Source organism: Taudactylus pleione, unplaced genomic scaffold (genome assembly GCF_031769625.1).
Source record: "Taudactylus pleione unplaced genomic scaffold, aTauple2 ptg000563l, whole genome shotgun sequence".
Lineage (NCBI taxonomy): Eukaryota > Metazoa > Chordata > Amphibia > Anura > Myobatrachidae > Taudactylus > Taudactylus pleione.
The window spans coordinates 1,575,489-1,601,850 of record NW_028284965.1 but is presented as its reverse complement, the minus strand read 5'-3'; the positions used below and the strand labels follow the sequence as shown (position 1 = coordinate 1,601,850).

At 44.2% G+C, this 26,362-nt stretch overlaps 1 protein-coding gene across 2 annotated transcripts in view; it reads right to left on the bottom strand.

Annotated features, from left to right (window-relative positions):
• The window catches only part of LOC148481778 (phospholipase A2 inhibitor gamma subunit B-like), a 42,912-nt gene extending 23,298 nt beyond the window's left edge, over nt 1-19,614 (bottom strand). The window contains exon 1 of one of the 2 annotated variants that reach the window (XM_088453016.1): nt 19,460-19,614. In XM_088453016.1, the coding sequence (XP_088309142.1) occupies nt 19,460-19,595 (136 nt within the window). In that variant the 5' untranslated portion in view covers nt 19,596-19,614. The remainder of the gene's footprint in view (nt 1-19,459) is intronic. The other variant, XM_088453017.1, reaches the window with a different exon arrangement.
• Nucleotides 19,615-26,362: the final 6,748 nt, after the last annotated feature.

Below are 26,362 nucleotides of genomic sequence, written 5' to 3'. Positions count from 1 at the left end.
CATGGTCTCACCAAGATGATCAGTTGAGAGAGATATCTCTCTCTATTCCCAACTCTGAATCAGGCCCTAAAGCTGGCCACACACTAGACCAACTTACATCCAACCAGCCAACTTGTTGATTGGTTGTAATGAAAAATCTGGTAACGTATGGGAGTAAATGACAATCAGCAATTTGCTCCCAAACTCCGGAAAATGAACAAAAACTGTTGTTTGAACAAATTGTTTAGATCAAACATTTAACAAACTTGTCTGACCGACCATTTTCATCTGTTTTCTGGCATTTAGGAGCAAATTGCTGATCATCAGTTACTCCCGTACGTTACCAGATTTTCATTCCAACCAATCAACTAGTTGGCTGGTTGGACAGATAATCTTTAGATGTGTGGCCAGCTTAAGTCTTTTATCGTTCATACAGCACATTGTCTAGTGCACAGGTTCTCAACTCAGTCCTCAGGACCCCAAACAGTGAATGTTTTCCAGGTCTCACAGAATCACAAGTGAAATAATTAGCTCCACCTGTGGATCTTTTAAAACGTGTCAGTGAGTAATGAATACACCTGTGCACCTGCTGGGTGACCTGAAAAACATGAACTGTGTGGTGTCCTGAGGACTAGTGTGTATGAGCCTTCAGACTTCTTCATAGTATGATCACCTTTGGGAATAGCCCCTTAGTATGCTGGGTCGGTGGCTTTGTAAACATCAATAATCTATTAACAGCTTTGTTCTGGATGCATTTCAACCTGTTGGACAAACCTACCTACAGTACATCCTGGGCAATGGTAAATGTATTTGTAATTTGTGGTTGCATTGAGAATACTCTCATATGGCTTTGCAGGCTGTGACATTTTCAAAGCTCTGTTATACCCCTTTTACACCGGAGCTAAAACCCAGATTATTGCAGGGTTAACCCGGGCAGCTCCCTGGTGTAAAAGGGGAGAGGGTTGGATCGCCGGGTCGAGTGACCCAGCAATCCAACCCAGGTAACTAGCAGGGTTTAACACGCGCATAGCCTGTGAAACCCCTGCTGTGAGAACAGCGCACTCCGGGTCACGATGACCTGGAGTGCGCTGCTAGCCGGCCGATTGGTCCGGCTTCAGTGGTGCTTGGAGATGACGTCATCTCCAAGCGTCCACTTTCACTCCGCAAAAGCCGGGTCTATGCAGACCCGACTGCGGTGTGAGCGACGCTGACTCGGGAATATCCCAAGTCGGCGCCGGCAAAATTCCGGGTCTGATCCGGATAGGAACTTTGTTCCAACTCCAGGTCAGAGCCGGAATTTAGGTGGAAAAGGGGTATAATTTAGATTCTCAACTTAATACTTAGGGGGGCAATTCAGTTTGCCGCAGTAATTCCCCCCTTGTTGTGTTACCTTTCATGTGTTGATTTTGAGGCTCCACTTAAAATAATCCTACGTCTTTATTGGAATGGAAATGTACTGTATGCCACAGCAGATAAATGATTATCATGCTTATTTGGGCATAATTTATTATAAAAAGAAAAAACACTATGGGGTCTATGTACTAAGCCTTGGAGGGAGAGAAAGTACCAACCAATCAGCTCCTTCCTGTCACTATACAGGCGGTTTGAAAGATGATAGTCAGGAGCTGATTGGTTGGTACTTTATCTCCATTCACTTTCTCTCTCTCTCCAAGGCTTAGCACATAAGCTGCATATACACACACACACACACACACACACACACACACACACACACACACACACACACACACAACGATGTTAGTAACCAACGATTTTAGTGAACGATTTTCGTTCATTTTTTCCCTTGAAAATGTGAACGAAAATCGATCACTAAAAATCGTTGGTTACTAAATTAATGAACGATTTTCATGAACGATTTTTTTCATCAAGCATACAGTGAAGGGAAATCGTTCATCGTTCATTCTGTACAACATGAACGATTTTCTGAACTTAAATCATTTGTTGGACAGTCAGAATGGACGATGAACTACAAACGTGAACGTGCATGAACGATTTTATAAATGATTTAACGATAACGACGTCATTATAGTTAAATCGTTCAAAAAAATTGTTACGTGTGTATGCACCTAACCAATGATGTATAAAAGGCAACAGGGAAGAGTGAATTTGGTGAAGGGATATTGGGCCTGATTCAGACCCACTCGCGAGCGACTGTCCGCTCGCAAGTGGGTCAATATTGTGCACTGCGGGAGCTCCGTCGTGCGCATGCGCCAGACGCGACGAGCGAAGGACTTTCCTTCGCTCGTTGTGTCTGATCAAAGGGGGCGTGCTGTCGATGTTGATTGACAGCACGCCCCCTTTGGTGGGCATGCCGGGGGCGTGCCTCCCTGACGGGGGCGTTCCCAAGGGAACGCCTACCGTCAGAAGCCGGCCCACTGACATCACTAGTGATGTCAGTGGGAGTGATTTTGGCTCTGATAGAGCCAAAATCACTCCGGGCCTTGCGGTTGAAAACCTCAACCGCAGGCTCCGGCTCGCAGTGGCGATGGTCGCGATGGTAAAGACCATCGCGGCCATCAAACTGCACGCTCGTATAGGCTGTGGGTGGTGACCCACAGCTATACGAGCGTCCAGGAGGACGCTCCATAATTATGGAGGGCGGCCCTCATTCAGAGCGTGCGCTCTGCTCAGAGCGTACGGCTCTGAATGAGGGCCATTGTTTGAGCTAAAAATTGTAACCACTGACACAAGATTATAATATAATTTCATGTATTTGGATCAGAGAATACTATCACAAACACAGTTTCAGTGGATAGTGTATCAGTGTAAGGTTTGCACTGAGAGTGTCTAATGGACTTCCAGGAACTGCTACAGTGTGGTATGGCCTTTACTGCCTGGATCCTGCGAGAAGCAGCCCCCTAGCTGACCCCAGGCAGAGACCAGCTTGGAGGTTGGGTAAATCAAAGCATGGTGCAAATGTAGCTGAAATACAAGCAGAAGCCAGGGGTACAGGTAATATTCAGAGTCATAAACAAGTTTAACAGATACTTTGGGGTAAGATAGTGGGGGAGATTCATCAAAGCTTGGAGAGAGCTAAAGTGGGTGGAAATAAAGTACCAACCAGTCAGCTCCTGTCACTTTACAGGCTGTATTTGAAAAATGACATGAGCTGAATGGTTGGTACTCTTTTCTCCACTATATCTCTCTCCAAGCTTTGATAAATCTCCCCCAGTGAGTCCCAATACTCTTATACAAGGGCCGAAACTAGGATTTTTGTCACCAGGGGCAAGACAGTAATTTGGTGCCCCCCAATGTAATTCCCCCTGCAGTAGTGCCCATATTGTAATGCCCCCATAGTAATGCCCATATGTTAATACCCCCATAGTAATGCCCCTGTAGTGCCCACCATACAGTAATGCCCCTGTAGTGCCCATGCTTTCATAGTAATGCCCCTGTAGTGCCCATGCTCTCATAGTAATGCCCCTGTATTGCCCATGCCCCATAGTAATATCCCTGTAGTGCCCTTACAGTAATGCCCCTGTAGTGCTCATGCCCCCACAGTAATGCCCCTGTGGTAATGCCCCTGTAGTGCCCATGCTCCAATAGTAATGCCCCTGTAGTGCTCATGCCCCATTAGTAATGCCCCTTATTGCCTATGCCCCCATAGTAATGCCCCTGCCCCCATAATAATGCCCCTGTAGTGCAGCTTATTAAAAAAAAAAATACTTACCTTGAACCCCGCTCCTGCATCCAGCGTCGCGTCCGTCCGCCGGCTGCTCCTTGGAACTATGGGGGAGATGTCATGACGTCTCCCCCATAGTGCCCGTGGGGAGAGCCGGAAGCTGGAGTTCGGGAGAGAACTCCAGCCTCCGGCTCCGGCTACACCGTGTCGCTGCAGAGAAGGAGCCCGGCGCCCGCTGGTAATAAATATTACCAGCGGACGTCCGGCTTGGAGCCTCTCTGCAGCGCCGGGCTGGAGGTCACTGGCACCAGGTACAGCGGCTCACCCGGTGCACGTGCACCTCCAGCCCCCCCCTAGTTGCGGCCCTACTTATACTGCATGTCTTTCTTTGAATAATTAGAAAAAAAACTATATTTTAATATATGTTTGTCATCATTAAGGAATGAGTGTACCTTACAATAAATACTGTATACTACATGAGGTGTTTACATTTTGGAATGTAGTCAGAATGTTTAAATTCAAAATGTTGACACCATTATGTCGGCATGGTCTGAATGTAGACATGTTAAGAATGTCAGTATTTAACATGACGCAAATGCCAGAAAGGCCGATGGCAAGATGGGCCGTTCCGGCATTAAACCCTGGCCGAGCAGCCCCACCTCTCGGTACTCTGACCCTGATTCAGAGCCTGTCGTTCTGAATCAGGGCCGGTCTTTTTTTTTTTTTTTTTTTTTTTTTTTTTTTTTAGAACGGCCTCCTGGCCACTTGCATAGCTGTGGGTGACCACCCACAGCTATAGCGAGCGGCCATGAAGATGGTCGCGATGGTCAAGACCATTGGGCTTGCGACGAGACCCTTGTGGTAGGGTCTCGTTGCCGCAAGCCCCAGAGAGATTTCGGCTCTAATAGAGCCGGAATCTCTCCACTGACATCACTAGTGATGTCAGTGGGGCCGGCCCCAAATGGTAGGCATTCTCAAAGGGGGCATGCTGTCACTCAACATCGACAGCACGCCGCCTTTGGTGCGAAACCCGGAGCGATGGATTGCCCGTCGCTATCCTGGTCTCGCGCATGCTCATGACGGAGCCGGCTCTGTCGTGCGCATGCGCTCTGGGCCACCATCGACCCGGTTGCGAGCGCTCAGCGCTTGTGACCGGGTCTGAGTCAGGCACTCAGAGCGGTTGTGATGCTGAAAGACGGGGAGCGTGCTGCAAGTCCAGGCACCCACGACTTGTGGAACACCCCCGTGAGATGTAGACACGCCCCTTTGACGGCGAGTCTACGCCCCTTTTGCGTGTTCAGCAGCTCTTGTCTGTCCCTGATCTTAGGGATAGGGTTAGGCTGCAATTAGGGTTTGGCTGCATTTGGAGTTAGGTTTAGTCTGCAATCGGCATCCTGAATGTCACATTTAGGCTATGTCGACATTGCAATGTTGACATAATGAATGAACGAATGTTAACATTTCATATCACAGCTAATAAATAATTTAACAGACAGGGTGAAAAAAAAAAGAGAGTCCCTTCCAAAAGCTTCCCTAACCGGACCCCTGTGGCTGCTTCATGCAATCATGTGTTCTAAGGTTCCGTTATTAATTTTATAGCTCAGGTCTATTGTCCGAGTCCTTCTGTACAACACTACGGAGGGGGAGATGGCCACACGGACCAATATGACACTGCAATATCTGCCCCCGTGACTTCCTGTTACCCCATGCAGCTCTACTGCTTTTAAAAGCCAGCGGTCTGGGCTAACTGGAACTGCAGCTTTAATGTGTGTCTTCTGTCTAAGCCCTAGATGATTGAATGTCTTAAATGGCTGTACTGTATAAATATGTTCTTTACATGGAGATTTCACTTTAAACACCCCTTTTCTGTCTCTATAAATATTGGCACTTACAAGTAAAGACCTGAGATTAGAGGGATTTTATATACGGTGTAGCTTTCATTTGGGTAATGGACGGTGCAGTGTAAACGGCACAACCTGGGTTATCCAACCTGGATCATGCCTAAAATGAGCTGATTGGTTTAACAGGGCAAACTCAAGTTCAGTGTGAACAGGGCTGACCTGAGAATAACCCAGATTGATGGTGCTGTGTAAACTGTGTCTGACCTGGTTTGGAACCATGTCTGAAAACCAAGGTTGGACCCGGGCTTTTGGTGGAAAAGAGGAATCACTCAATCCAATAGATAAGACAGAACCAGCACTACTTGAATCATGGGTTTGACCCCTGAGGAAAACTGGCCACAGTTGAAACAGACCATTGGGCACCTGATGAATAAACACTTCTGTATGTACAGTATACTGTACCTAGGATGCATATACTGTATGTGAATAAAGCTTCTTCATTGATTCACGTGAGCGTTGGTTCTGCCTTATCGATTTGGATTGAGTGCTACCTCACACCCCGTGTACTTCCCAACCAGAGCCGGGCTGGCCAACTGGCACTTCTGGCAAATGCCAGAAGGGCCGATGGCCTTATGGGCCAGTCCGGATTGAAACACGGGGCGAGCAGCTCTGCTTCCCGGCGAAATGCTCGGCCGGGATACTGAGAGCAGTTTTATTTCAAATTACAGTAGTCTGATTTTCTCATTCTTGATTTTCAATATAAATACTTAACAATTGGCCAAATAAATGCGACTCGGATGGGCCATGTTGCGTTGCACAGATTTGAGCATTAACCATAAGCAAAAGCTGCGTCTGAAAAAAGGTGTAATTTCCAAGCCATAATGAGTTGGCAAAATCACAATGTGGCCAGGTCTTCATTGGTAGTATAGGCGCCAGACACCGCGGCCGATTGATATCGGCATCAATTCCAGGCGTATAGCACATGCAAGGTTACCATTTATTCACAGGGACATGTACATCTAAGGCCCAGGCTTCATAGGTGACATTTGCGCTAACATGATGATATTATAGATTGTCCACACAGCATTTTCCCCTGCCATCTCTTCAGTCATATGCACCAGCAAAAAGCTGTAAGTGGGAGATGCGACAGACTGGTCACACGCACAGAACTAAAATGACCCCATCAGTATCAAATAATGGGCCTGATTCATTACCGATCGCAACTGCGATTGCAGTAGCGATAGTATGCTAATCTATGCCATTGCAGTATAACATAAGGACGCCCACTTTACCTCACACACATCCATAATGTTTAGCAAGACTGCAAAACCATCGGTACAATCGAGTACCATCGCAGCCTCACGCACACTTGCACAAGCTCTGACCTCACAAGCCAGCCAACCTGCATTAGCTCAGGTTTACTCAGCTGGCCGGCGCCATCCACGATGGTGGTCCCAGCCTGCGACCTTGGCAGCAGGGGATGTCATATACCTCCTGCTGTATTTGCATATTAGCCAAGATGGAATTACAAAGACGCTTGCGTGCAGCTTTGCAATTCTGTCCTAAGCTGAATCAACCCCATAGCGCAGTGTATCAGAAAACTCATTCCTCAGGGAGCACTAGCAGTACATGGTTTCCATTTTTCCAAGTTGGTGCACACATCGATGTATTCATTACTGGCTGACACATTATAAAAGATCCACAGCTGGAGCTAATTATTACACTTGTGATTCTGTGAAGAGACCTGGAAAACATGCACTGTTAGTGCTCCCTGAGAAATGGGCTTGGGAAACAATAGTTTGTTAGTGTTGTTAGGTTGGGGAAGTTCTGATCTTTCTGACATATTTTTAATTTATTCAATGTTAAAATTTTGATATGAGTACGGTACCATAGTTTGCCCATTGCCTAGTCCAGCGGTTTTCAACCGCTGTGCCGCGGCCGGATGTGAAGTGTGCCGTGGTGGTCAGAGCCGCCGGGCACATTTTACAGTACTGTAGCAGCCCGGGCCGCTGAGCTCCTCTGGGAGACTCAGGCGCGCCCGGTCAGTGACCTAAAAAATACGCAGCGGCGTGACATCACAGGTCACGCACTCCGCGTTGGCCACTGCCTTCCAGCACGCTCCTCCAGCCATCGCGCTGCTCCAATCAGCCTGTCCGCACTCTCTCTCTTACCTCCTGCCTGGCCGCCTGCCTGGAAGCCCATCCGCACGGTCGCTCGCCTGCTGCAGTGTGTGAGTGACAAGGTGGGGAGCAATGTGTTTTTTTGTTTGTGTCTGTGGAGGCCATGTTTTATTTTCTTAGTGGGGACCAGCCAAGGTTTATGTGTTAGTTGGGAGCAATGTGTTTTTTTTGTGTCTTTGGGGTCCAGCCATGGTTTTTGTTTAGTGGGGAACAGCCATGTTTATTTTTTAGTGGGGAGCAAGGCGTTTTTTTTTTGTTTGTTTTTTGTGGGAGTTTTTTGCTTCTGTGGGGGCCAGCCAATATTGTTTTTTTTTCTGTGGGGGACAATGTTTGTGTGTTTATTCCTGCAGAGGCCAATGTGTATGTTTTTTCATCTTTGTCTTGCATGCCGCATTGCCGGATGGTGTGCCATGCCAATGTTCAAATCAAGTTGAAAAAGGTTGAAAATCACTGGCCTAGTCTAATGTGCATTACACACTTGGCCAACGGATCGGCTAGCAGTATGCATCTGTGCATAAGCACTTACCACTGTGCCAACCAATATGTCTGACTGCAGGAACCATTTGTGACCACATCGGGGGGCAGGCACTACACTGGCATAAAGGCAATCATTATACACCCGTGGCATCCTCTTGTCCATTGATCAAGGTGGCCAAGATGTCTGAAAGTTGTGACTTTGCACATGTTGATATCTAATTCCTAGCGACGGTAATACAGTTTGCGTGCCGTTTTATTGATCAGTGTAAGCTAGCAATGTCATTTTGTAGCTCCCAGTTGTTTCACTTATGCAAATAAGATGCATATTTTGGACGAAAGGACCTGGTGTGCTGAGAAGGACACACCCCAGCATGCACTGCCATAGTTTTAGCATGCTGTTATATCAAAAAGGTGGCAGTGCATGCTGGGATGTGTAGTTCCAAAGCAGCTGGAGGGCCAAGGTTGAAGACCCCTGGACTAGAGTGTATATATGTCTCAGGGACTGTGCATGTGCGGGGCTGCAGTGCGCATGTGCTGCGATGCCACTGCGACCCCAGTTGCAGTGCCCTGGAAGCGGCAGCCTCAATGACAGGTTGTGCCCTTTCAGGGCAGGGAATCAGCAGCGATTGGGACTGTTCCTCAAAATGGAGGTGTGTCGCCTCCATTTTGTGGCAGTGCTGAGGCCAGGTTTTGAGTCTTACGAAACAGATTTTCTGGCCCTGGCAGAGGAGCTTTGTTGCCCATTCTGAGTGAGCTTAGACTTACTCAGATAGGTGAGGACTGCAGGTGGTGATCTGACGCCACGTCTTTGGATGCAGCACTCGGACCTGTGATGCATCTTTTTTTCTTCAGACGTCTCCTGCAGCATTAGTATATTTTAGAATTTTGGACACGGCCGCGATGCTATTAGTGTAGAACTCTGAATCATGCCCAAATTGTACACATACAAACATCAGTATCAACTTATATATAACACATTGAACAAATATGAAACAAAAATTCCCTGTACTACAGCAATCACTTATAAGCCCACTTCGGCTAATTAAACATTTTTCATTGTGAAGCCACAGAATCTAGTGGACTCTTATTGGCTGTCAGTTACTTTCTAGAGGATGATCCCTCAATGTACAGGTACATGCAGAAAAAAGTATCCAAAAATAAAAATAACAAAGTTGAACCAATTTGTTTTTTTCATACATATGAGTCAAACACAAAAATTTCTGGAGATTCTAGCTCAGTGGTTCTCAACCTCAACCCTCACATTTTCCCAACAGGTCATGCTTTGAGGATTTCTGTTTGTAAAAGCAGGTGGATTAATTACTGACCCAGCAAAAAAGATTAAACTGTGCATGATTTAACTAAATCCATAAAACATGACCTGTTGGTGGTACTTGCAGACTGTAGTTGAGAGCCCCTGGTCTAGGTCATTTTTTTGCAAATCAAATTAAAATGACACTTTTGAAGCCTCATCTTTGGGCCACATGCATTTTTGTAGTCCGACAAATCATTTCAATCTGTAATGACAATAGGTCAGGTTCTAGCAGTGGTTGAAATGAAGTAAAAATGACTTTAAACACAGGTGTCAGCTACTATTCGTAACAGTTAGAGAATGAGAATCTTGTGACGGTAGTGCAGCAATGTGATAGTCATCCTCAGTGGGACGATGAACCTTTACTCTCATCCTACGCTTGGAAGTGGTGTGGATAACATGTCAGTTGCCAAGTGTCTGGTATGTGTACAAAGGGTCACTTGAGGCCACCTGGGAACAAGACTTGGAACGTTGATGCTGATCCAATATACGGAAGTGCATCACAGTCTTCATTGTGAGAAAAAGACAAGGCTATGCAGATGGTAACTCAAGCAAATATCAGTTCTACCATACATATAGCCTTATTGTCCTTGTTGATGGTGATCAAGATGTAATGTAAATCTAGCCTTGTTGTCCTTACTGTTGGTGATCAGAGTTATAATGTACATCTAGCCTTGCTAACCTTGCGGATGGTGATCAGAGTTATAATGTACATCTAGCTTTGTTGTCCATAGTGATGGTGATCAGAGTTATAATGCACATCTAGCCTTGCTGTCCTTGCTGATGGTGATCAGAGTTATAATGTACACCTAGCCTTGTTGTCCTTGCTGTGACTGATCAGAGTTATAATGTACATCTAGCCTTGTTGTCCTTGCTATTGGTGATCAGAGTTATAATGTACATCTAGCCTTCTTGTCCTTGCTATTGGTGATCAGAGTTATAATGTACATCTAGCCTTGTTGTCCTTGCTATTGGTGATCAGAGTTATAATGTACATCTAGCCTTGTTGTCCTTGCTGTGACTGATCAGAGTTATAATGTACATCTAGCCTTGTTGTCCTTGCTATTGATGATCAGAGTTATAATGTACATCTAGCCTTGTTGTCCTTGCTATTGGTGATCAGAGTTATAATGTATACCTAGCCTTGCTGTCCTTGCTATTGGTGATCAGAGTTATAATGTACACCTAGCCTTGCTGTCCTTGCTGATGGTGATCAGAGTTATAATGTACATCTAGCCTTGTTGTCCTTGCTATTGGTGATCAGAGTTATAATGTATACCTAGCCTTGCTGTCCTTGCTGATGGTGATCAGAGTTTTAATGGACATCTAGCCTTGTTGTGCTCGCTGATGGTGATAAGGTTATAGTGTACATCTAGCTCTGTTGTCCTTGCTAATTGTGATCAGTGTTATAATATACATTTAGCATTGTTGGTGTTAAGATCTGCGGTTAGCAGATCATCTTGGTTGCAGTTCCCAGTCTTAGCTGCTACTAGAACTTTGCATTTAATCCTGTCTGTCTGTGTGCTGATCACATGTGTTCAGTAATTAACTGTCTGTCTGTGTGCAGTATCAGCTGCACACTAGTTAATTGTCTTGTCAGTATGCACAGGCCAGCTGCACACTGGTCTGTCATTAGGGAGGATTACAGGTCTTCCTCTGGTTGGATCCTGTACCTGTCAATTTACAGCCAGCCCTTAACTCCATGCCGGTGATAGAGTATTTGTGTTTGTGGTTCTGGCTTAGTTTCCTGTCACCCAGTTGAGCTACATTTCTCCTGTCTATTGTATTGTGTTATTCTGCAGTTTGTGTCATCCAGGCGGCGCGGTTCGCTCATCTTCTACCTGCAGTTAGTGTCATCTTGGCGGCACGGTTCACATACCTGTCCTCTGCCATTCGTGTCATCCAGGCGGCACGGGTAGTACTCTGAGTCCACAGTACGCAGCCCAGCGTGCACTGCTTGTGTCAACCCGAAGGCACAGGCTGCATTACAGCATCAGCTGCTTGTGTCAACCCGGCGGCACAGGCCACACTCCAGCGTGTTCAGTGCGCCATCCGGCGTACCAACGCCAGTGACTTCATTATTGCACAGATGTTTATCTGCCACATCTTGCCAAGCTTATTCAGCCCTCAAGGCTGCTGCACTGCCCAAAGGCCGCTTTATATTCTACGGCCCTCCAGCCACAGCTAGCCAAGAAATTCCAGCCCCCAAGGCTGTAGCAGGACTATACCCTAAAGGGTCACATACGTGGCATAACAGTTATTGATCAGGGTTATTTTTGTACATTTTAATAACTGTGGGACTGAAGTTGAACTTAACAAAAGCTGTGCAAAGTTTATATACTGATATTGTTACCAACAACTAACAGTAAATCTCTAAGGCCTTGGATAGAGATAAAGTGAAAAAGAGATAAAAAAAAAACAACCAATCAGCTCCTAACTTTGACAATACAGGCTTTGTTTAAAAAATGACAGGAGCTGATTCATTGATACTTTATCTCTCAGAGCTTAAACTCTCTCCAAAGATTGATACATCTCCCTCTAATACTTTTTTAACTACTGATAATGGCACAGCAGCTATTGGAGCTGATTCTGGGTCTGATGCCAACTGGTGTCAAGTGACTATGGCTGGCTTACCACATAGCTTTCACCAATCACTGGTTTATGCCAGAGAGTCCAAACCACACAAACCACTCACCATTACTGGCATCATTACCAGCACCATTACCAACGCCATTATCAAAACAATTACCAGTGCGATTCCCAGCCCCATTACTAGCACCATAGTCCTGACCTTCCTCACATCAATGTCATATTGCTCTATAAAGAATTCATCTTTGGATTGGAATAAAAATTAACCTCCACTTATTCAACATGTTCTAAATGGTCTCAGTGTGCCCTGCATTTCCACAGCATTTGGGGGAGATGTACAGTATAAACCCATCTAAAGAGAAAAAGTAGAGGCACTGCCATTAGCAAACAGTCAGTTTCTAACTGCTTTGTTATAAAAGGTGACAGATAAATGATAGCTAGAAGAACTTGGTTGCTATGGGCAACTTCTCCACTTTTCTCTTTATAGGGTAAGGTTTGATACTAGTCCCCCATTGTGAGCAGTACTCAATGCATATCTATCTATCTCTCATATCTGTCCATCTAATATCTATCTATCTCATATCTATCTATCTCTCATATCTGTCTATCTAATATCTATCTATCTCTCATATATCTTTATCTCATATCTATCTATCTATCCTATCTATCTCATATCTATCTCATATCTACCTATCTAATATCTATCTCATATCTACCTAATATCTATCTCATATCTATCTATCTAATATCTATCTCATATCTATTTATCTATCTCTCATATCTCTTTATCACATATCTATCCTATCTATCCTCTCTGTCTCATATCTCTCTGTCTCATATCTCTGTCTCATATGTCTCAATCTATCTATGTCATATCTATCTATCTTATCGATCTGTCTCATATATATTATCTATCTCATATCTATCTATCTATCTTTCATATCTATCTGTCTCATATCTGTCTATCTTATATCTATCTTATATCTAATATCTATCTTATATCTAATATCTCTCATATCTAATATCTCTCATATCTAATATCTCTCATATCTAATATCTCATATCTATCTATCTCATATCTATCTATCTCATATCTATCTATCTCATATCTATCTATCTCATATCTATCTATCTCATATCTATCTATCTCATATCTATCTATCTCATATCTATATGTCTATATCTATCTATCTATCTATCTATCTATCTATCTATCTATCTCATATCTATCTAGCTAAACTGAAGTACCAGTGTAATGGTAGGTGGCTTCACCATAATGTGACATCTTGGAAATGCCCAGCCCTACATCAGTTGCAACCCGACATCTCGTGAGTCAGTTTGAACACCGGCTAGGCTGCTCATGGGAAATTGATGGGAATTATCAGATTTGGAATGGGACATCATAGTGGGTGCCCGACAGATGGGACATTTAATTTTCAAAGTTCTGCAGACCCTCAACATTTCTCAATCTACAGTGTCACCTGTGTATCAGGAATACCTCATGGAAAGCATTAGCACCCACCATGGAAAGCGCAGTAGTCGACCATGAGTGCTTAATGATTGTGCCCAGAATTGTCAGTGGTAACAGACAAGCAATAATGGTTCTAATCACATCCACATTCAATGCAGGAGGTACATACCAGATGTATATCCAGCAGGTCAGTGCAACGTTCTTTAGTTATCGGAGCAGAAACCCACCACAGTGCCTCAGTTAACCCTATAACACTGGAAACAGTGCTTCACCTGGGCTTGTGGAGTTGTTATTGGACCCTGGAGGACTGGCAAGGTGTGGCGTGGTCCGATGAGTCATGGTTCCAGTTGTTTTGGGCTTATGGTAGAGTTCAGGTGTGGTGCAGACCCCATGAGGCCATGGACCCCAGTTGTCAACAAGGCAACATACAGGCTGTTGGGTCCATGATGGTGTGGGCTGTGTTCATGTAGCATTGGTGGGTCCACTGGCCCACTATGACATGCAATATAAAGTAACTGCATATGTTATATTGCTTGATGACCATTTGAAAGCCCTTCATGGACTTTACGTATCACCATGGAATATTCCAGCAGGATAATGCACCATGGCCCTAAGTTGTCCAGAATTGGTTGGAGGAGTATTCTGGAGAGTTCCGATGAATGGTGAGCCACAATGTTCCCCCAACATGAACCCAATTGAGTAGTTATGGAACGTGGTTTTGCACCCAAAATCCTGCACCCACAAATAACAGGGAGCTGTGGGAAGCTATCCATATGGCATGGGTCATCATCTCTCCAGAGGTCCTCCGTCCATTTGTGACATCGATGCCACATTGAGTAGCTGCACTTCACCAGGCTAGGAGGAGTCGTACAAAATACTAGACATCTATCCCATATATTTTGACACTTCTGTGTGTGTATATATATTACACATTACACACACAGTCAGGTGCATAAATATTGGGACATTGACAGAATTTTCATATTTTGCCCTCTATTCACCACCACAATGGCTTTGAAATGAAACAAACAAGATGTGATTTAACTGCAGACTTTCAGATTTAATTTGAGGGTAATTACATCCACATCAGGTGAACGGTGTAGGAATTACAACGGTTTCTATATGTGTCTCCCACTTTTTAAGGGGCCAAAAGTAATGGGACTATCAACTCAAAAGCTATTTCATCTACAATACAAATAAGATGCACAATTTTAAGAAAGATACAGTATGCTACCCCTTCCTGAGCGGCCCAGTCACACCATGTATCTCGTGCCATATGGCTTATAGATGCTGTGTGTATGAGGACTTATCTGTGTGAGTTTGTCTGTATATTTAAATATAGAAAATAACAAAGGACACTACAACCCAACATGACCTGACCCCTAGAACTAATAATACTACAATTCTATGACACTATGTACAGATATAGGACACTGCACCCACCAACATGACCTGACCACTGGAACCAATAATAATACAATTCTATTACACTCTTTAGTCTTTAAAGAAAGAGGAAACTACACCCCAAAATGAGCTGACCACTGAACATGATCATAATACAATTTTATTACACTATATACAGTCATAGGACACTACACCCCCAACATGACCTGACCACTGTACATGACCATAATACACATCTATTACACTGTATACAGACATAGGACACTACACCCCCAACATGACCTGACCACTGCACATGATCATAATACACATCTATTACACTGTATACAGACATAGGACACTACACCCCCAACATGACCTGACCACTGCACATGATCATAATACACATCTATTACACTGTATACAGACATAGGACACTACACCCCCAACATGCCCTGACCACTGTACATGACCATAATACACATCTATTACACGTATACAGACATAGGACACTACACCCCCAACATGACCTGACCACTGTACATGACCATAATACACATCTATTACACTGTACACAGTCATAGGACACTACACCCCCAACATGACCTGACCACTGTACATGACCATAATACACATCTATTACACTATATACAGTCATAGGACACTACACCCCCAACATGACCTGACCACTGTACATGACCATAATACACATCTATTACACTGTATACAGACATAGGACACTACACCCCCAACATGACCTGACCACTGCACATGATCATAATACACATCTATTACACTGTATACAGACATAGGACACTTCACCCCCAACATGCCCTGACCACTGTACATGACCATAATACACATCTATTACACGTATACAGACATAGGACACTACACCCCCAACATGACCTGACCACTGTACATGACCATAATACACATCTATTACACTGTATACAGACATAGGAAACTACATCCCCAACATGTCCTGACCACTGTACATGATCATAATACACATCTATTACACTGTATACATACATAGGATAGTACACCCCCAACATATCCTGACCACTGTACATGACCATAATACACATCAATTACACTCTATACAGACATAGGACACTACACCCCAACATGACCTGACCACTGTACATGACCATAATTCACATCTATTACACTGTATACAGACACAGGACACTACACCACCAACATGACCTGACCACTGTACATGACCATAATACACATCTATTACACTGTATACAGACACAGGACACTACACCCCCAACATGACCTGACCACTGTACATGACCATAATACACATCTATTACACTGTATACAGACACAGGACACTACACCCCCAACATGACCTGACCACTGTACATGACCATAATACACATCTATTACACTCTATACAGACATAGGACACTACACCCCCAACATGACCTGACCACTGTACGTGATCATAATACACATCTATTACACTCTATACAGACATAGGACATTACACCCCCAACATGTCCTGACCACTGTACATGATCATAATACACATCTATTACACTGTATACAGACATAGGACACTACACCCCCAACATGACCTGACCACTGTACATGATCATAATACACATCTATTACACTGTATACAGACATTGGGCCTGATTCAGACCCACTCGCGAGCGGCTGTCCGCTCGCAAGTGGGTCGATGGTCTGCACTGCGCATGCGCGAGACGCGACGAGCGATGGACTTTCCTTCGCTCGTAGTGTCTGATCAAAGGGGGCATGCTGTCGATGTTGATTGACAGCACGCCCCCTTTGGTGGGCGTGCCGGGGGCGTGCTTCCCGGACGGAGGCGTTCCCAAGGGAACGCCTACCGTCAGAAGCCGGCCCCACTGACATCACTAGTGATGTCAGTGGGAGTGATTTTGGCTCTGATAGAGCCAAAATCACTCGTGGCCTTGCGGTTGAGAAACTCAACCACAGGCTTCGGCTCTCAGTGGCGATGGTCGCGATGGTCAAGACCATTGCGACCATCATCCTGCACGCTCGTATATGCTGTGGGTGGTGAACCACAGCTATACGAGCGTCCAGGAGGACGCTCCATATTTATGGAGGTGGGCCCTGATTCAGAGCGAGCGCTCTGGTCAGAGCGTCCGGCTCTGAATCAGGGCCATAGGACACTACACCCCCAACATGCCCTGACCACTGTACATGACCATAATACACATCTATTACACTGTATACAGACATAGGACACTACACCCCCAACATGACCTGACCACTGTACATGACCATAATACACATCTATTACACTGTATACAGACATAGGAAACTACACCCCCAACATGTCCTGACCACTGTACATGAGCATAATACACATCTATTACACTCTATACAGACATAGGACACTACACCCCCAACATGACCTGACCACTGTACATGACCATAATACACATCTATTACACTGTATACAGACATAGGACACTACACCTGCTAACACGATTGATCCCTAGACTGGATTATAATATAATTGTATTATTTTCTATACAGCTACAACACCCACTCAAAATGATCTTACTGCTATCTATGATCACAATACAATTTATTTGTGCTTTGTTGTAGCAGCAGTGTTGTGTCCACTATTTGCTATACTGTATGTACCAGACACTAAGCCTCTGTTTACTGCATCTGATAAAGCTCATCTTTCATTACTCCATTAGCATTGTTGAGATGCATGTACTATTTGTATCTAAATATACATGATATGCCAAGCAGAATCCTGTTAGGTGTGGTTACTCGTTTGACCGTAAAATCTGATACGCCTGGCCCAGATCCAATGTTCAGCTGGCAGTGACATCCTGCCAGTCCTCACCGCTACCCCCACCATGAATCAACAGCATGCTGTAAATAGAAGTGTCTGCTTTTTTTGGTCTATGTGACTAAGGGGTCTATTTACTAAGCAGTGTTAGGAGACCGAGTGAAAAGTGATAAGGTGCCAGCCAATCAGCTCCTAACTGTCATCTCACAGGTTGTGTTTGAAAAATTACAGTTAGGAGCTGATTGGCTGGCACCTTATCACTTTTCACTCGGTCTCCTAACACTGCTTAGTAAATAGACCCCTATAAACACTATACGCATCCTTAAACCAGAGTATAAACAACAATTCATATCTGCAAATTAAAAGAGGATAGTACCATTTGTACATTGTAATTATTTGCAATCACCAATCTCACTTCTAGATACGATATTATAAACAGTCTTATTTCACATAGAAAAAAATCCAAATTTGTAAATATTCGTTAACTTAAAAAATAGTTTGCAGTTGCGATTTCTTTACCAGATGTGCATATTTTAGACCTCCATCTAACATGGATCTGATTAGAACGCCGTAATAAATATATTAAAGCTGGGTACACACCTGAACGATGGCGCGACCCAGCGCTGTAACGATACATCGTGCGCTGTATACACTGCACGATCCACAATCCGGCATACGATGATTCAATGTATTCTTACATACTGCATGTAATAGCATGGCTTCGTGTCACCTGCCGTGTAGAACAGCAGATCGGACAATGCGACGAACGACCATCAGGAATGACAGACCATACATTTACAGTAGTCGATGTGTACAATATATCGTTCCAATCCGTGTCAAAGCGATATATCGTACAATACATCATAGTGTGTACCCAGCTTAAAACTTACAGAATTTATTAAATTTTTGGTGTATTTTCAAATGAGGAGTAAGGTAAATAGGCTAAAGAATAACAATGTAAAACAAAGCACTGTTGATAGTTATTGAGAACCTTGTCTCTCATTATGTTAATTCATATTTTTTTTTGTTACAATATAACATAATCACTGTAAAATCTTTTAAAGAATTTAGATAACTTTTTTTGTGATGAACAAGTTCTAAATTTTTTATTTTCTCTCATTTAAAAAAGTATTTGCAACATTATGTCATATTTTACAAATATGTCATAAATTGCTCAGATTTATAACATAGCAATAGACATAATAAAAATACATTTATTTTAAATACTTTTAATTTAACTTACATTTAAGAAGCAAATAAAATAAAAATAATATAATATGCCAGGCTAATTACATTTTAATAAAAAGCAGCTAGTTGACTTCTAGATCTCACTAGATAAATTAACAGCAGGTGTGTGCTTACACATATAAACAGGGTAACACTTGTGGACAAAAACACACATGTGCAGACACACGTACATAGACCCATAGGGACAGACATCTGGACCAATAAGTGCAAAATCGGTCTTCCGTTTTTGTTTTTTTTTTAGGAAGAAAGCTCTTAGTACATTCACAAATCACAGATGCTGTAACTGTCCTGAACCTACCAAACTTTGAGTGCATTACATTGAGTGTAAGTAATGAAAACCAGGACAAAATTTAAATTCTGCAAGAGTGTTTTTTGTTTTTTGGTTTTGTTTATTTGAGAGAAAAATGTTCTAGTTTTTGTTTACTTTTTTAGCTCGCAAATTCTAGATGGAGAGTCTACATTATTAAAATCAATATATTTTTTTACCCCATATCCACAAACAGACTCAGACTGGGCTTCACTGAACGTACCTGTGGTTGCAAGCGAGGAGAGAACGCAGGTAATTAGGAGATAGGAGCTCATCTCAATCCCTGGGTTCCAGACGGTTACAGAAAGTGCATTCCCAGCTGCCTGAGTTCTGTATGATCTGTCCATGGGTGGTGTCATCAATCGCTGGATGGAGTTAGCACAGGGAGGGGAATACATGGGAGGCTGACATGTACAATAGAAAACTATCAGCAGAAAATTTACCATGATTCTGCTCTCCTGGTACCAGACACAGCTGCAGACCTTTTGTCCAAATAGGATATACCCCTAACCCAAAATAATAAATGCACCCTTTCTTATTTTAAGGTCTTTTCAGTGTACCTAGCTCTAGAGTTATTAAAGGGAAGACATTTTACTGTGTATAAATACTGGGGAAAAAAGAAAATTAGAGTAAGTTTTTGGATCCATGAAAAAGAGTTGTATAAAAAATATGTTCCATATAACCAGCCAGATGCTACTTAGGGTGTTTTATCCAAGGCAGCTGTAACGGCCCCCATACATCAGAGATTGATTGCAGCAATCCTGCAATTTGCAATCGATGGTGTATAAAAATCTTTCCCTTTTTCAATCGATTTGTGGCAATTCTGCAATCTGTAATCAATTGAAAAAGGGAAAGATTTTTATACACAATCGATTGCAAATTGCATGATTGCTGCAATCAATCTCTGATGTATGGGGGCTTTTAGAAATCACAGTTGGTCACTCTCCAAAATAGGAAAAAAATAATACAAACAATAACACAGTGCACATAGGATTAGTAAAACTTCATTAGGATAACTGACTCGACGTGCCGACAGAATAATTAAAAAGTACACATGTATTAATTCACACAATAAAATTAAAAATATTGTATATGTGCACCACCATATGCATAATATATAAATCATATTAAATATATCTTAAAAGATGAAATTACCTGCAGCAGAGATTGAAACACTAATGAAAGAGTTTGTGACGGCAGAAAAAAATCAGTTTGAAAAAATATGAGTGTACAATTGGGCCCAAGGAGCCTTTGCAACAGTCAGGGAAAAAAATTCAGCTAAGGTAATACGGTAGTTACCAGTTCTGTATGAAAAATAATGGGATCCTGTTGAGCGATGACTGGCAACCCCCTGCTTCTGTATAATGTTATGTAGTGTATCTAAATCTATGTACTAAAAGCACAAAAGCAGGAGATTTCACAGAAATCTCCTGCAAAGTGCCAGTTAGCGCTGCAGAATACAGTCTCCATTATTATCAAGGCGGACTATGGGCCTGATTCAAAGCCGCTCATAAGCGGCCACTCGTTCGCTCTGAGCGATGTTCGCACAACTGCGCATGCGTATGGGTCGTAATGCGCATGCGCAAACAAGTCATTGCGGTCGGAAATCGTGCGCTCGTAAAACAGCGAGGGGCTGCTAATTTGATTGACAGAATGTACCGTTTGTGGGTGGTAACAGGGGAAGGTGCTTGAAAACGGGGGAACGGAGATCCGAATGCAGGCATGCCAAACGATCAAAATGCAGTTTAATGGGAGTGCATAATTAACAAAGCAACGTCATCGACCACGTCACTTGGTTGTCTTTTAGCCTGAACTGCTCGCAGTGATTGCGGGAAGTAAATCCTACCACAAGCACTGCGAGCAGTTCAGATGCCTTTCGATGTTCCCGATTAATTTAATAAATACAGAAGATGACGTATATGATGCGAACGGCAAAGGGGCGTCTTTACAAAATAGCGAGCGCATTTTTCGGACGCTCGCTCAGACATAGAGGCGTCCACAGACCGCAAAGAACGACCGTCCGCAAATAGCGTCCGGCTCTGAATCAGGCCCTATGATCCTACCCCTATGTACTAAACTCCAAAAAAAACGAAGATTTTCGGAGTTTAGCCTCTTTAGTTTACGCCATCTTCAGATGGTGTAAACTGCTTTAAGCCTATGGCTTCCGATCTCTCTCTCGCAGCCCCTGGCTGGCTCTGGAAGCTAACACTGTGCGCATACGCAGTGACAGCTTCCCCCGCTTACACAATTTGCCAGGGACCGCTGATCCTGTAAGTTCCCCTTTGTCCATAGCAGGGATATTTTCATTAAAAATGAAAATATCCCATGCGACCTATAATAATCGCTGCAGTAAGAGCAATTATTAGTACATAGACCCCTACAGCTGCAATATTTACCACAGAAGTCCTTGTAGTGAGCAGGTCACCAGTTTATGGACACATCATCCATTTCCTGATAACTGTGATGGCGGCATAAACCTAATGTCTCGGTGCTGGTTGCTTTCAAAGGGGAGATGTACCAAGCCTTGGAGAGCGATGAAGTGGAGAAGTTGCCCAAAGCAACTAATCAGCTTCTAACCATCAGTCCATAGACTGTGCTAGATAAAAGACAGTGAGAAGCTGACCGGTTGCTTTGGGCAACTTCTCTACAGTTTAGCTACCATGGGCACATCTCGTCCAGTCTAGCCACAGTCCAAGGAGGATGGGTTCTGTCAAGCTGAAGACCATGGATGGGAGAAGGTGGAACAGTAAAGAGATGAAGCAGAAGTCAATAGACAGGCAACAAAACAAGACTCCAATAAAGAAACACAAATCTGAACTAAAGTTTGGTAGGAACGAGGCTTTATAAAGGCTTCACAAAGGTGAGGTGTCTTAGGGTCTCATTCAGACCCAGTCGCAAGCACTGATGCGCTCGGAACTGGGTCGATGGTCCCCACAGAGCATGAGCACGACGGAGCCGGCTCCGTCGTGCACATGCGCAAGACCCGGCTAGCGACGGGCGCTCCATCGCTAGGGGTCTCGTAGCAGATGGGGCGAGCTGTCGATGTTGAGTGACAGCTCGCCCCGTTTGCTGGGTGGGCCAGGGGCGTGCCCAGCCAAACGGAGGCGTTCCAGTCGGAACGCTTCCCGTTTGGGGGTGGCCCCACTGACATCATTGATGATGTCAGTGGGGAACTTCCTGCTCAAACAGAGCAGGAAGTTCCCTGGGGCTTACGAGAGCCCAGACCCAACCTTAGGGTCTGGTCATAAGCCCCGATGGTCGCGATGGTGATGACCATCGCGACCATCACCCTGGTCGGTCGCTAGAGCTGTGGGTGGTAACCCACAGCTTAGCAATCTACCAGAAGGCCGCACTTAAAAAAGTAAGTGGCTGCCCTCATTCAGAGCGATCGCTTGCAGCAAGCGATCGACTCTGAATGAGGTCCTTAGTCCTGACTGACTTGATCTTTATATATGGATTTCTAGGCTCTTATGTAGCCCGTGAGCAGACAGTCATATACTCACAATCAGACCGCCAGAGACCCGTGTTAAAGTGTTTACTTGCTGTACAAGGTCTGTACATTCGTTCCCATAATCGGCAACACCAGAGGGTCTCCTGGGAGATCCCAGCCGATACAACACGGAGGTACGTGGATCCAGCCCTTCTGCTCACCAATGGGTGATATCAGTAGCATCACACGGGACTCTGGTGGTCTGATTGTGACTATATGAATGTCTGCTCACGGGCTACATAAGAGCCTATAAATCCATAGGTTTGTATTAGCAACAGCATGTGCATTACACATCATCGGCACCACTATTTTGCCGGCTATAAGGATTACCTTGAACATATATTGTTATTGATGTGACTGCTTTCTGATCCGGGATAAAACAGCCTATTAATCCTGTATGACAGTGTGTGGTAAGAGACCTAAATCCGCCAACTGGCTATATACATTCTGAATATCTGGAAGTTATAGTGTGCCACACACAATGCAACAGTGTTGCTGACAGAGGATATTTTAAGATGCAAAAATGTTATTTCTTATTTGCTTTAAGATGTGTTTTGCTGAAAAAGTGTGACCAGTTTTGCACATCTCTAATTTTTACATTTTAAAAGTATTAATGATTAAAGATAATAACAATAACAATATCCTTAAGTATTAAGGATAATATTTAGTGAATTTATGGAAATAATTTTTTATTTTTTATTCTTCTAAAGGGATCTATCCATCAGGCGACCTGAAAGTCTGAACGTCTAGCGTTCAGACCTTCAGGTCGCCGAGGTGCGGCGCCCGCACATTCAGCGAGGAGCCCGACCTCCTATCTCTGAACATGCCGAACCTGATGAACGTTGTCAGATTGACGGGCATGTTCAGTAGATAGTCGGGGTCAGCAAGGACCCAGCGTGCACGCGCATCGCTGGTCCTTGCCGGCTATCCATTACACGACTTTGTGAACGATCTGACCAAAACCTCCTGGTTTTGGTCAGATTGTTCACAAAGTTGGGTAATGGATAGGCCCCTTCATTTTTGACACGAGAGTGTCAGACAATATACTTTATAAAGAAATCTTTCATAATATGGTGCATGAGATCATGTACAGTACCCTCTAGCAAGCATTCAGTTCCACAGGTCATGTTTCTAGTGCAGCTTATACAAGTTGGAAGCATGGACTTCCGGCAATACCATATGTAACAATATTGTAGCAACACTATTTTGCACAGTTGGAGGGCCCTGATCTCTCCAACTGCAAGAGGCAGGTTCATTTCTGCACAATGATAGCGACGTTCCGTTCCTTAATGGCACAAATCGTATAAAGCAACAACCCAAGTTTTCCTCGCACTCCATAGAGGTGCACAAGAAAATTAGCGATATTAAAAATACTGTATATTGTAAAGCACAATGGGATATGCTGGTGCTATATACGTAAGTAAATATGTGGTGGATAGATGCATCGCGGCAAAGCTTGACGGCACATCCCACGGAATTGAATCAGCCCCTAACAGTCTTCCCACTGAGATGTAGTTATATTGCTGGCGGATGGGATGCCGGCTGTCGATATGCAGATGCCGGAATCCCGCGTCCTGGCTAAATGCCGGTGCCTCTATCCCCTTAGGGATCAGGATACAAGTTAGGTTTAGGCACTCCCGGGGGGACTTAGGGTTAGGATCAGGCTGTGGGGAGGTTAGGGTTAGGCACCACCCCGGGGAGGGGGATGCAGTCAGGATACCGGCGGCTGCTATCTCCCCCAACGATATCCCGACACTGACATGGGACTAAAGATAGGCGTCGAAATCCCGACACCCGGCATACCGAACGAAGGTAAGTCAGTTGTCTTAGCGTTTAGCCGCGCAAGGGGGGGGTAGGTTTAAGGGCCCCCAGGGTTACTTAGGGTTAGGCAGCCTCCCGAGAGGGTTAGGGATATGGTAGGGAAAGGGGGGGTTAGGGACCACTAGGAGGGGGTTACAGTTAGGCACCCCCCCCGGCAGGGTTAGGTGTAAGGTGCGGGGAGGGGGGGTTTGGTTTAGGCACTAACGGGGGGAGGTTAGGGTTAGGCACTAGGGGGGGAAGTTAGGGTTAGGCACCACTAAGGGAGGGTTAGGGGGGGGAGACGGGAGGGTTAGGGTACTTACCTGCTGCAGTCGGGATTTCGATCCGTCGGGCTGCCACTGTCAGTATATGATCCGGCGGATAAACAGACACTGGCATTACCAACCGATTCCCTGGGAGGGTTAGGTTTAGGGTGCAGGAAGGTGGGGTTAGGCACCACCAGGGGAGGGGTTTAGGGTTAAGCACCCCCCCAGGGAGGTTAGAGTTAGGCACCACTAAGGGAGGGTTAGGGTGGGAGAGGGGGAGGGTTAGTATACTTACAGCAGCCATCAGGATTCTGCATGTTCAGGCTGCCACTGTCGGGGTTTGAACCGGCGGCTATGGAGCCACCGGTATATAATACCAAAAACCTTCCCACTGGTATACACTTCCTTTTTGCCTCTGTAATATGCACATTTTTATTCACTTACAAGATCACATGAAGCTTTGACCATTCCAGTCATCTGATTGGGCAATGGAATCCTCTAGGACCTCCTTCGGACATAATGGTGATATTATATTAAAACTGGTATTGTTTTGTGTCCTGTGTTTACAGTATTGACAAGTAAGAATGGATCATACTGTACATTTCATACTACTTTGAGTTAAACCATGTGTTATTTCAAAAGTTCATATTTTTTGTACAAAGATGATGCACGGACACAAGTATAGCCCAGAATTCCATATTGGTAACACACAATTTCATCTATGACATATACAGAAGGAGATATCATGGATCACATACTGATTTTATAGATCACAGTTATACCCCATTCACATCACTATTGGTGGGTCGCACCCGGGATTCATACACGCGTCGATCCCGGATGCAACTCGGCTGAGACTCCTTTCAGACTGGCAGTTCGACTCGGCACGAATGCCAGGTCGATGACATCACCGCCATCGCTGCTGAGCCAGTGCTTGGAGATGAGATCATTCTATGCAGTGAATGAGACTTAGTCTCGACCCGGGTTACCCATTCACACCGCGCCGTGAGCCGGGTTGAACTCGTGTTCAACCCTGCTCGCTACCTGAGTTGAAATGCCGGGTTATTTCAACTGGCCCCTTTCACACTGCACAGTAACCCGGGTTGCTGGGTGCTCATTTGCAATAACCCGGGTTACTTGATGGCAGTGTGAAAGGGGTATTAGTGATCCCGAGAAAACCCTCTTACTTGTGACCGAGAACAGACACCTAAAAATAAATGGTAAACGTGCTAAGTGATGAAATTCAGGTTGAATTCCTAAATGTGCAGCTACAGTATCTAGATCCACCAATCAAATATCTCCTTTATCAGTCAAAGGTGCACTGGTGCAGTCTTAACTAAAGTCTGATTGGTTCCCCCGACTTACTATACACATTCAGTCTTGTTTGCCCATATTTCATTCTAAAAAATAAAATAAGTAATCTTTAAGCCATTTTTTGAAGAAACTTTATTCGTGTCCAGAGCTGCAAACAATCTCACACAAATATTTTATTTAAAAAAAAAACAAACCAAAAAAAAAAAAAAAACTTATGCTCCTGGCGTTTTACAAACTGGGAGCACAGCACTTAAGG